This window comes from Octopus sinensis, linkage group LG4 (genome assembly GCF_006345805.1).
Source record: "Octopus sinensis linkage group LG4, ASM634580v1, whole genome shotgun sequence".
NCBI classification, from domain to species: domain Eukaryota; kingdom Metazoa; phylum Mollusca; class Cephalopoda; order Octopoda; family Octopodidae; genus Octopus; species Octopus sinensis.
In genome coordinates, this window is record NC_043000.1 from 83575652 (window position 1) to 83588982 (window position 13331).

Genomic DNA, 13331 nt, shown 5'->3' on the forward strand with positions numbered 1-13331 from the left:
GGTGGCATGTAAAATGCACCATTTGAGCTTGGCTAATACCTGTGGTGCCTGACTGGCACCTGTGCCAGTGGCATGTAAAAAGCACCATTTGAATGTGGCTGATGCCAGTGCTGCCTGACTGGCTCCCATGCCAGTGGCACGTAAAACGCATCCACTACACTCTCAGAGTGGTTGGCATTAGGAAGGGCATCTAGCTGTAGAAACCTTGCAAATCTGATTGGAGCCTGTTGCAGCCTCCTGGCTTGCCAGTTCTCAGTCAAACCGTCCAACTCATGCCAGCATGGAAAGCAGATTTTAAATGGTGATGATGATTACCAACAGCTCTAATAAAACAGCCAGAATTATAATATGCATAATTCTTCATTGTATGTTTTTCAATATCTGGTGCTCTTCTAAGTTTTGAAAAATGATTTTCTCACTCACTGATACCAGTAGAAGAGGTTTATTTCTTTTGATATGAAGAATTTTATTATGAAAATGAAAATGTATTTTTTTATCTGCCCAATTTCTACCACATCAGTTTTGCTGCTATACTGTTTTTTTTTCAATATGTTCTGTTGCAGATAATACAAACCTCAATACCATCATAACCCTTTAAATGCTGCCTCATGCTTTTAATACCAATATCTCTCTCATCAAATCCTTCAGTGCTGGTCTTGACAATCAAATCAAATCAAATAATTTTTAGTTTGGTGCTGCCATTAAAAAAAAAAATTTTTTTTTTTTTACTTTCAGGTTCATGGCATTATGATGTGAATGTGACTTCTGAATCAATAATGATGAAAACCTTTGCATTCTTTACATGCCTCATCGATATTCTTAGTTGTGGCTTGAAGACATTTTCTCTTTCTCGATACCGACAGCTGAATAAAAGAATTGGACGCATGATCACGTAAGTCTCTTCTTTTGAGTTTATATTTTTTGGCAATTCTTGCCTTCACTAAACAGTTTCTTGTTTCTGATTGTTGTTTTATTGGCAGTGTCATAAATGACTTCTCTAATGGACTAGATCTAACAAGAATCATCACTTTTGTAATTTGAATGGTACTTCTTCATCTGCTCCAAATTTTCCCCTTATGTTAGAATTATGCAAAGCTGCTTACAATTTTTAAAAAAAATTCTAGATCCTTATAGTACCTTTCTGTCTAAGTTGACTTCAAATTCTGCCAAAGTCAACTTTGCTTTCCATCCATTTGGGATCAATAAAATGGTACTAGTCAAACACTAGGGTTGATGTAATTGACTAACACTCTCCTACAAAATTTCAAAACTTGTACCTGTATTAGGAAAGATTATGGTGCCATTAATTATTTAGCAAGAGAATCAGGTATATGGATTTGCATATTGGCCTAAAATATAATATATTTTATTGGTAGCTATTCTCATTTGGGCCATCTCTAATGTTGACGAAGAATCCTCTGAGCAAATACACTAATTTAAAAAAAAAAAACTAAAATTTTTTTTGCTTAATTTTTGTGTTCTGTTTTAATGTAATGATTTCACCTGCAAATAACTATAACTGCTGTTAATTTTGTTTTTAAACATTGCAGTATCTTTATTTTATTATATTTTACAGGCAAATAATGTTATACACATCAGATCACTGGTTAAGTTTCCGCCAATGCAACCAACGTTTACCACCAGCGATGCTTGAACGATTACAAGTTGAGTTTGACCAGCTATTTTTACGTGCTGTCCATTGTATTCTTAATGCTGAAAGGTAAGCTGTTTGGTTTGTTTGCCATTATATCTAAGGCTGGAGCATCTTCTTTTATCAATCTCATATAAAGCTATTTTCCTTTAATCCTTTAGCATTTGAACCAGCTATAACCAACCCAAGTATTCTACATGTTTTATATTCTATCTGGCCAAATCCATCTTCGCACACCTAAAGATATACAATCACATCATCAGAATCTCTAAGCTACAAGATAATGCCTGATTAATACAAAATAATGTGAATAAATAAGCATTACATTTTAGAAAGTAATCTGAGTGCTAAAGGCTTCAAATTCTGTTAGATAATTCTTTGTTATGACCCTCCACTCTAAATTGTTTTAGTTTAGGGTAAAAATACATCATCATCATCATCATCATTTAACGTCCGCTTTCCATGCTAGCATGGGTTGGACGGTTCAACTGGGGTCTGGCGAGCCCGAAGGCTGCACCAGGCCAGTCAGATCTGGCAGTGTTTCTACAGCTGGATGCCCTTCCTAACGCCAACCACTCCGAGAGTGTAGTGGGTGATTTTACGTGCCACCAACACAGGTGCCAGACGAGGCTGGCAGACGGCCACGCTCGGATGGTGTTTTTTATGTGCCACCGACACAGGTGCCAGACGAGGCTGGCAGACGGCCACGCTCGGATGGTGTTTTTTATGTGCCACCGACACAGGTGCCAGACGAGGCTGGCGAACGGCCACGATCAGATGGTGTTTGTTACGTGCCCACAGCACGGAGGCCAGTCGATGCTGTACATATTTATATCAAATTAAATTTCCTTTAATGACATTTCCATGTGTTGTTATTACAGATGAAGTGACATCCTGACATAATTTATCTTTTATCTTTTACTTGTTTCAATCATTGGATTGTGGCCATGCTGGAGCACTGCACTGAAAGTTTTAGTGAAATAAAATTGACCCCACTACTTATTTATCAGTCTCTTGATAAACTGTTAAGTCACCAGGACATAAACAAACCAACACTGGTTGTCAAGCAGTGGTAGGAAGAAACATATAATATATTCATACACAAAACACACACACACACACGAGGGATTCTACACAGTTTCCATCTACCAAATGCACTCACAAATCATTGGTTGGCTTGGGGCTGTAATAGAAGATGCCTAAACCTGAAGCTACATGGTAATAAAACAAGTTTCTTAACCACATAGCCATACGTTTTTATATTTTTAATGGTTACAAATCATTGGATAGGTTAGAAGCAGCAAATGTTTGTAGATTCCTGCAATAAATAACACTGCAATATTGACTTGTCAGTTATGGTGGTGAGTTGGCAGAACTGTTAGCATGCGGAGCAAAATGCTTAGTGGAATTTCATCTGTCTTTATGTTCTGGGTTTAAATTCCACTGAGGTCCACTATGCCTATCAACCTTTCAGTGTTGATAAAATAAGTACCTGTTGAGTACTGGGGTCAATGCAATTGACTTACTCCCTTGCCCCCAAAGTGCTGGTCTTATGCCAAAATTTGAAACAAGTATGGACTTGTCAGTATTTGTTGGTGGCGCACACTAAGACTTTTAGATTATTTTAGTATTAATGGTTTCTGATTAGCATATCTCATAACGATTCGGGATAAACATAACTTTAAATTAATATACATTATTTAAAATTAATTATGTATCTTAATTCTTTAATCATGCAGTCAGTGATGTTTATTGCTAATGAAACAACTGTTGAGCATAAATTATGAACTATTTGTGAAATTTATGCTTTTCTGCTTTGTCTTCTAAATATGCTGCTCTAAAAGATCATTTTAACCTAATTTTATAGATACATGCAAATTTTTTTCTACCTGCATATCCTTCAATGTTATAACATATTTGAGTAATTAATTGAGTTCTTAATTACTGTGGATATTTTTTTGATGTTTATACATCAGTTCTCCTTATATAGAGCATATTAGATTCTTTAGCAATGTTATAACTCTTTTCAAAGTTTCTGACCTCGTTAAAAATTTTTGTTATAATTGAGTTCTTTTATCTCTTCATATGTTTGAGACTTTGTAGATCACTTATTCCTTGAACATAGTTATGGGAATGTTTCAAAAGTTGGTCTTTTGCTTTATAAAAAGAATTCACTTTAATCATTATTTGGTATACATGACCTTAGCAGAAAAGTTAAGTTTCAATTGATATTGTTTTGTAATTGTTGTACTTTTTGAATCAAACTATTATTTTTATTTCGATTTTTATTAAATTGCCTGATATATTTTGTTTTATCTTTCAGGATGGGGTCTTGGCAATATATGACAGATATGCCTTATGCCAGTGTTTCCCTTGAAACTACATGGAAACTCATGTGGATGTTGCACATGGGACAGAATCAATCTGTACTTCCTGATAACTTACCTTCCGTTGAACAGTGTAAAGCAGAATTAAAAGGTTTCAATCTTATGATTTTCTTACATAATTTTTATTTATTTTAAAAGAAAATTTATATGATCAGTTGTTTTAAATATTATATTAAAGCATTGATTTTGTTCTGTATGTAAAAGCATATTTAATCTATTATAATAATAAGGATTGTGTCTGTCTACCATTTCATTAACTTCATCTTCTATCTGTGAGCATAACATAGAGTTTTGGCTGTCAATGCAATTACTGCTTTATCTCTCTCTCTCTCCTCCTTTTTCACTCACTGTCTGTCTGTCTTTGTCTCTCTATATGTATGTGTGTATGATACCCTAGTCTATTGCTCTCTTCCTATCTCCTTTCCCTCATACCTTGTGTCCTTACCCTCATTATGTAGGATAGCCCATGACCTCCTCCTTACACAACCCACCCTATCACCTTCCCACTTTGTCTCCCTCTTTCTCAATAACACATGATGGGTTAAGTTTACTATAGTATTTTATATATTTTAAAATTTGACTCATTTATGGCTGCCACTGTACAACCAGGTGTTTACTAGTATTAAGTCTACACTAATTTCCTAAAATTATGTGAGAGGCTAAAAAAGGATCAAGAGCTGTGTTTCTTAGTATGTGGCTCACTAAATTTATTTGGAGACACAACCCCATTGGTATTATTTTACAGTAGGACTAAATACATTATGAACATTGAACTCTTAGATAAGTATACCAAATAATATCTTATATAGTTTTATTTCAGTAATTATTGTATAACTTTGGGTAGAAACTGTTATTTCCTATATGTTTATCCCTAGAAAGTATGAAAAATGGTTAATATTTCCTTCAAACATCCCTGTGTTACAGTTATTTGAACCCCAAAGAATCTCTCTCAACACATGGTTATGATGTTCCCCCATTGCATTTGCTCATGTTCAGAGATGCACATTGTCAGCCACTAAGGGACATACTCAGGTGCTTACTGTCAAGCAACTGACAAACAAATTTGTGGTATTGAGCAGAATATTTGCTACAACAATATTTCTGCTTCAGCAGCTTAGTGTTGAATTTGTCTGAAATGTGATGGAAAATAGGTCAGTTTCAAAACATTGATGTCCCAGTCACAAAAGCAAAGTTTGAGGGGAATACTAATCATTTACTTTGATTTCTAGATAAAAGCAAATAGGAACTAACACTTACTAACCAAAGACAAAAAATAAATAGATAAAAGTTTTGTTACACAATGTAATTAATAGTTTCTTTTGACTGGGTGTGAACATTAAATTGAAGTTGTGACGTTCATGTTTTTTCAAAAGTGTCTTAATGAAAAGTGCAGTGAAATATCAGATGGAAATTAAAGCTGTATTACAGATTCAACTCTCCAAACTCTTCCTCCTTCTCTCCCCAGAGGTTGCATAGATCTCACAGTATCTCCTCACCTATTGTACTCTGTCATCAAGCACACACATCAACACAGAAAACTGGACAACTTTGTTGTTGTGAATGTCTTACAGTGTGGACTGGGAACATTATATTATGCCACCAACATTACACGGGGTTATCTGAAACAGAACCAAAGATTCTCCTCTCTCATCTATCAGTTCTTTTCCTTTTGGAGTTATTGCCTTCCTAGATGGGTGGTAGTCTGTGATGTAGTTTTATAAGTCCACCATTCATTTGTATATTTCATTTGAGGTATGTTCTCTGTAGTGGAATGCTTTTCCTACCAGCAACCATTTTACAACATGTACTTGGTGCATTCTGTCATGTCCCCAGCATTCCATCCAGCTATCCATCCTGGTTGGGTGACTTTCTTGGACCATTGTAACTCTTCCACACCAGATGTTCTGATTGAGTAATGAAGCATTAATGTCTGGCCTAGGTATTAGTCACAATGGTCTTTCATTTGCTGAAATATCTCATCTGTGCACACCATGTCTGCAGATGATAGCTATAGTTTGTTAACTGACCTGGTTGTTCCTGGCCATTGATGGTTTGTTGTCTGTTCATCTGTCCACATCTAGTGATAATAGTCAGTGATTCACTAAGTTCATTTGCCAAAATAGTTCACATCCACCATTCATACCAGTACTAAGGAGGTATAATTAGTATAATTTTCTTTATATAATTAATTTCATAAAACCTTATTGTAAAATATTTCAGGCTTTGTAGTAATTTATGCAATATATGTATATATATTTTTCACTTTAGATCCATTAAGAAAAGCTCAACTAGCTGACAGCTTACAAAAAATGCCAATTTCTGAAGCCATCTATCTCCTCACTGCATTCTCTAATATGGTTCAGTGTCGTCATGAAAGTGAAACAGAGTTTATACAAACAATTACTGTGGAAGTATTTGAGGTAGGTTTCAGACTACATAAAATTTCTTATATTATGATTGTGAATGTATACAAACTGGTTTTCTTATACTTCTTCAGCATTTATGTTGTAATGTTGTGTTTGTGTGTGTGCATACAAGGAGAGGGAAAATACTCAATAGGAGAAATTGAGTTTATTTATTGATGTTGATGATTCCCTTTATCGCTGCTCTGAGTTTCCTGTGTTCATGTATTGGTTTAGGCAAAATATGCATGAGAAATTTTAAATTATGATGTAGTTAATTATTAGCTGCGAATGAACACACACATACACACAAATATATATGTGTGTGTATAAATGTATATATATGTATATATATATGGTAGTAGTAGTAGTAGGAATAATAATAATAGTGATAATAATAATAATAATAATAATGATAGGAATATCAATAATGTTAATAGTAGTAATGCTCTTGGTTGCAATTATAGAGTTAAATCCCACTGTCCGTTATTGGGCCACTGTCTAATCCAAAATGTAATTTATAAATGTACAATCATAAGTGAGGCTGGAAACTTTATATATATAGGATGTTCAGTAAATATGAAAAAACCTATCAATAACCATTTTTCATCTTTTAGACTCAAACGTAAAGCCAATTGTACATCCTTATCTAACAAGGTTTGGAAACTGAAGGAAAACAGGATTGAATATCCCTAAAGGAAAACAGGATTGAATATCCCTAAAGGAAAACAGGATTGATATCCCTAAAGGAAAACAGGATTGATATCCCTAAAGGAAAACAGGATTGATATCCTTAAATCTCTGACCATGTGAAGGGTTCCTAAGCTTCAAAGTCCTTCTTTTCCAGATTGGTCTGCTTTTTGGCATCCTTCTGGCCTCAAGTCTAAAGTCACCAATAACTAGTCTATATTGTGGGGTATATTCTTTACCAGGGATTGTCTTTGTATTTAAGAGCAACCATGCATCCTGCTGTCTGGTGAGAATGAAATTGATCTGGCTAGCAGAATCACCTGATTGATAGGTTATCAGGTAGCTAGCCGGCTTTCTGAAGTTGATGTTGCAGATCAATAGGTTATTTGCATCACAGAATTCCAGGATCCTAGTTCCTTCTTCATTTCTTGTACCAACCCCATGGCCCCCATGGAAGATATCAGATTGCTGTCTGACATACCCATTAAAGTCTCCTGCTACGAAGATGAGATCATTGTCACTCGTCTTTGAGGTAGCCTGCAGAAGAATATCATAAAAGTGATCCTTCTGTTCATTTGGTGAGCCCGCTTGTGGGGTGTGGGCAGAGATAATTGTAGCTATACCATTCTGCAAGACTAGCCTGAGTTTAAATACTCTATCGCACAACCTCAGTACCTCTATGACCTTATCCACCCATTTCTCTGCAAGAAGTATAAGTATGCCCACACCCCCTATTCCATCACTATTACCTTTCCAGAAGAGTTTATACCTATGTGCTTTGCCTGCGAGGACTCTGGCTGAAGCTCCTCTCCACCTTACCTTTTGTACGCAACATACATCATCACGTCTCCTTTCAAGCATCTCTACAATCTTGCTAGACCTACCTTTCAGTGTGCCTACATTTACAGTGCCAGCTCTGAAAACTGAGTAAGAGATATGGTATATATATATATATATATATATATATATATATATATATATGTATCCGCGATGAGGAATCAGTTTCTGACTGAAGAACGAAGGCTTTGAATGACCCGTTTGTCTTTTTGTTCGTCCCTTCGTGTATTTCACGTTATTTATTTAGTTGAACCGTCCAACCCATGCTAGCATGGAAAACGGACGCTAAATGAATGATGATGGTAAAGGTTTATTATATATACATATATATATATATATATATATCCATAGGTATGCATATAATACACTGGGAAATATATATACAAGGGGGTGCTGAAATGCTCCTGGCATTGGATAAAAGAAAATACTGGAGGATTGGTTAGTTATGATTTTATTCAACAAATTCCCTTCTCAGATTCACACATTTATTGCAGCCCTCCTGCAGTTTTTCTAAGCCCTCAAAAGGTTGGGCCTTCAACCATGCTTTTCATGATACCCTTAAAGCTAGGAACTTTTCAGCATTTATGCATATATACAAACACACACGAATATATACATATATATATATACATAGACATATATATATGTTTATGCTTATATACATACAAATACACACACACACACACACACATGCAATATTAAGAAATATTCTCTCTTTTCAGATTGCGTACCTATATGATCATACTAAAGATTTCTGTTCTAAAGTTGGCCGTGAGCTGTTGTCTGCTATTGCCCAAGTCCATCCAGTCACCATTTCATTTTTGATTCATAAACTACGAGATGTCCGAGGAAATATAGGAGGGGTGAGTTTATTGAGAATGGAATTCATTTCTGTTCGTTTCTGATCTCTTTCGTTGATCTATGTCTACGATATAATGAAATGTAATATGTGAAGATTTTTCTTTATATGTCTTGAGAAAACATTGCATGAAATTTTGTTGGTGCTCTAAAACCTTAAAAGACAACTGGATTAATCCATTACCAAACATTAATTTTGCTAGAAAGGCAAAAGTAGTGACTTCTCTCATTGTTTATCTTTTATCTTTTGTTTCAGTAATTAGACTGTGGCCTTACTGGGGCACTGCCTTGAAGATTTTTTAGTTGAATGGATTGACCCAGTTCTTATTTTTTTAAAACCAAATACTTATTCTGTCGGTCACTTTTGCTGAACCACTAAGTTATGGGGACATAAAAACACTAACAATGGTTGTCAAGTGGTGGTGGGGATAAACACACATAATGACTCACACACATAAGAATATATATATATATATATATATATATATATATATATATTTATATTTATATATGACAGGCTTCTTTCAGTTTTTGCCTACCAAATCCACTCACAAGGCTTTGGTTGTCCCGAGGCTATAGTAGAAGGCTATAGTAGAAGACACTTGCCTAAGATTCCACACAGTGGGACTGAACCAAGAGCAATGTGGTGGTGAAGCAAGTCTCTTACTACACAACCACATCAGCGCCTAAGATTAGATTATATATATTTTTCTAACAGAAGCTTCAGGCATGGTTATGTAGTTAAGAAGTTTGTTTCCTTACCATGTGGTCTTTGGTTCAGTCCCACTGTATGCCATGTTGGGCAAGTGTCTTCTACTACAGCCCTAGGCAGATCAAAGCCTCATGAGTGGATTTGATAGATGGAAACTAAAAGACGTCTGTTACACACACACACAAAAACACTTCTCCCCCACATGTGTGTGTGTATTTTTGTTTGTCCACCACCTACACTCAACAACTGGTGTTGGTTTGTTTATATTGCTCTAACTTAGCAGTTTGGCAAAAGTTACCAATAGAAAAAAGTATCAAGCTTAAGAACAATAAGACAGTGGAGTCAATTTGTGCAACTAAACCTTTCAAGGTTGTGTCCCAGCTTGGCTGCAGTCCAATGAATGAAACAAATAAAAGATAAAAGAATAGCCTGATGTCTCTGTTTTCATTTGTGAAGGTTTCCTTTCCAAAAGAATTTGAAGCAACTGAAATTCATGTTATTCTTTACATGTTATTCTTTACAAAAACCATTATCCAACTTTTGATATATCAAAAATTTTCTCTTAGTATTGGGTCATTCCATAAATAATGTGGTTTTTTCAATTGCATGAGCTAAAAGTTGGGTGGTGATGGGATAAACTACCTGCATCAACTTACTATAAAAGCAGGTAGTAATTTTACCTTTTCCATATTCTTAGTGCAATTTTGAAGACTGCTGTTCGATTTTAACAGTTTTTTTTTTCAAAGCTATAATGGCAGTGACAAAGGAACATATGCAGCATATTTTGCTTCATGAGTTCAATAATGGCAACAATGGAACAGAAAATGCAAGGAATATTAATGCAGTATATGGGAATTAGATAATAAGTGTGAGCCAGTGTCATTTGTGGTTCCAGAAATTCAGAGTTGGAAACTACAGTCTAGAAGATAAGCTTTGTCCTGGAAGATCTGTAGAGTTTGACAAGGATGTCCTGTAAACTCTGTGGAACAGACTCCCATTGTAACTACTGAAGAGCTAACAGAGAAGCTTGGATTTGTTCAACCATTTATCGACACCTGCACTCTACTGGGGTCTGTGAAGCCAGAAGGCTTCATCAGGCCCAGTCAAATCTGGCAGTGTTTCTACGGCTGGATGCCCTTCCTAACGCCAAAACAATAAACAGTGACAATGATGTATATATTCATTCTTAATAGAGTCTCTATTTGCTGTTCGGCAATGTTTATTCAGACGCATTTTGTGATGTCGGGCACAAAAATACCTTAAGCTAAGCCTGAAAGCAATGAAGTCATAAAAGAATCATCCATAACTTGCAGTAAGCAACATTTATTAAAATAAAAGTATTCAGAACACAGAATAACATGTAACAAAAACAATTTGCACTCGAAGATAAATGAACATACAGCGAGGATGACTTTCCAAAGGCTGAAGCAGTTTGAATGGGAAATGATGCCCCACCCACCATATTCGCCAGACATTGCCCCTTCTGATTATCATTTATTCCGCAGTCTTCAAAATCATTTGGACGGAAAAAATATGAATTCTGTAGATGAGGTCAGAACAGTACTGGAGGACAGATGGAAGAGCATGGTAGAAAATGAAGAAGAGTATATTTTAGATTAAAAAAGAACTTAGTTTATCTTAATTTTGAAAAATAAAAGTGTAAAAAAACTGCATTATTTATGGGATGAACCAATACTTTTTATTGCATTTGTTTTGTAGCAGGTCAAAATGTTGCACTGGAGGACTGAATAGTAAGAGGGCAGTGCATTTTACTGATTAGAGAGAGCTTTGGTTAATTAAGTTTATTGGGTTCTGCACTGCTAACCAAAGGATCAGTGGTTCGTGTCTTGTCTACAGTGAAGCAGTGTATTCAATGTCAAGACAGTTTTCATATGCCCATAGTTACTGTGAGTTGGGAATCAGCTGCTTTAAATAGTGGAAGTAAGGCAAAATTGTCAAGTGTCTTAATTTGCAGTACTGTGTACTCTTGTATAAGCATAGTGTGCTGATAGATGTGTTCATTAACTTGGCTTGTCCTAGTACATTGCAGTGGTGATTCAACAGCTCAGTTATAATGCATCAGCAGGTAATTGTTTTACTGAATTCTATGAACAAGAGCCTCCGGTGTCTCAAAGTCCCCTTACCTCAATGACTTGTCTTGAACATACATTATCTGAAAAGAGTAGGTGTGATTAACATATTCATGTTTAAATCTATCAATGTATTAAGAATGAATATATACATCATTGTCACTGTTTATTGTTTTGGCGTTAAGAAGGGCATCCAGCCGTAGAAACACTGCCAGATTTGACTGGGCCTGATGAAGCCTTCTGGCTTCACAGACCCCAGTAGAACCGTCCAACCCATGCTAGCATGGAAAACGGACGCTAAACGACGATGATGATGATGATGATGGACTGAATTGAAAGGAGGGAGGGAAAATAAAGGTGCTAATCTTATGTGTGTAATTCATAAACATAGTTCTTTCTTTATTTTTGACAGATGGCGCTATATCTTTTTAAAGAATTACCCATGTATGACTGGCAGTTGGAGAATGCAGATTTGGCTATTCTTCGCTCCTGGTTAGTGAGTACAGATCTTAGTTCAACAGAACACCTTCTGGGACGAACAATTCTTTCCAATCTGAACTGGGGACTTAATAAAGAGGTATGAAATATTTTTGATTCAATTTTTCTCCTAAAATTTGCATTATTATTTTTGTTGTTTTTATTTTATTTTAAAATTATTGTTTTGTTTTATTCTCAAATATTTTATTGAACAATCTAGATTGAAATGAATTTAATTTTAAAAAAATCCAATTAGTTACATGAGACGCATCAACCTTTAATACCCTCTAAAAAAATACAAAAAAAAAAGCAAACAAACCTACTCACTTTAAGAATATATGAAATATTTGATTGATATTCTACCTATGTGTCCACTTCTTCTCTAATGTGTACAAGATCATCTGAATATTAAATCATTGAGAAAGTTGTTCTTATTTTGGAGACTAGGGAAGTATTAAGTGGTGATTTAAAAGTTAAATTGAGCTGTTGGACAATCCTGTAGGATTTCCTTTAATATCTTGCAACAATTATAATAATAATTCTTTCTAACTTTTGGTGCAAAGCCAGCACATTTGAAGGGAGAGAGAAGTTGACCTCTGTGGCATTTGAACACAGAAGAAATGCTGCTAAGCTTTTGTCCAGCATGCCACCTTAACAACAATGATAATATAAAAATATTTATGAAGGCAGTGAGCTGGCACAATTGTTATTGCCCTGGACAAAAATGCTTAGTAGTATTTTGTCTGTTTTTATGCTATGTGCTCAAATGTGTCAGGGCCAGTTTTGTCTTTCATTCGTTCAAGGTCGATAAAATAAGTACCAGTTAAGCACTGGGGTCAATGTAATTGACTTACCTTCTCCTGCTGAACTTGCTGGCCTTGTGCAAATGTTTGAAACCAATATAAAAATATTTATGAATAGAAAGAAAATAGAAACTGATGTATTTTGGCCACATGCATGACTGAGTAGTTATTTAGCTTGATACACAGTCACATGCTTGTAGGTCAGTACCATTGCATGCACTTCATGCAGGTTACTTCCACCATAGTTTTGGCTTGTCCAAACCTAATGAGTGAAATTGAGTATGTGGTATCTAGTGCCCAGTTTAACACCACCATCTGAGCTTTCTGTACCTTTAGAATTGTTCATTTGATGCAAGTACCGTAAATCCTCGAGTATAATCCACACTTTTTTCCCCAAAATTTAAAGGTCAAAATCCCTATTGCT

The 13331-nt window shown here is 35.4% G+C and overlaps 1 protein-coding gene across 1 annotated transcript in view; it reads left to right on the plus strand.

Moving 5' to 3' along the window:
• LOC115210270 (ectopic P granules protein 5 homolog) overlaps positions 1-13331 on the plus strand; it is a 117210-nt gene that overhangs the window by 50341 nt on the left and 53538 nt on the right. Inside the window, exons 10-15 of the mRNA XM_029778761.2 lie at positions 736-892; positions 1577-1720; positions 3975-4129; positions 6307-6458; positions 8690-8830; positions 12040-12204. Of these exons, the coding sequence (XP_029634621.1) occupies positions 736-892; positions 1577-1720; positions 3975-4129; positions 6307-6458; positions 8690-8830; positions 12040-12204 (914 nt within the window). The remainder of the gene's footprint in view (positions 1-735; positions 893-1576; positions 1721-3974; positions 4130-6306; positions 6459-8689; positions 8831-12039; positions 12205-13331) is intronic.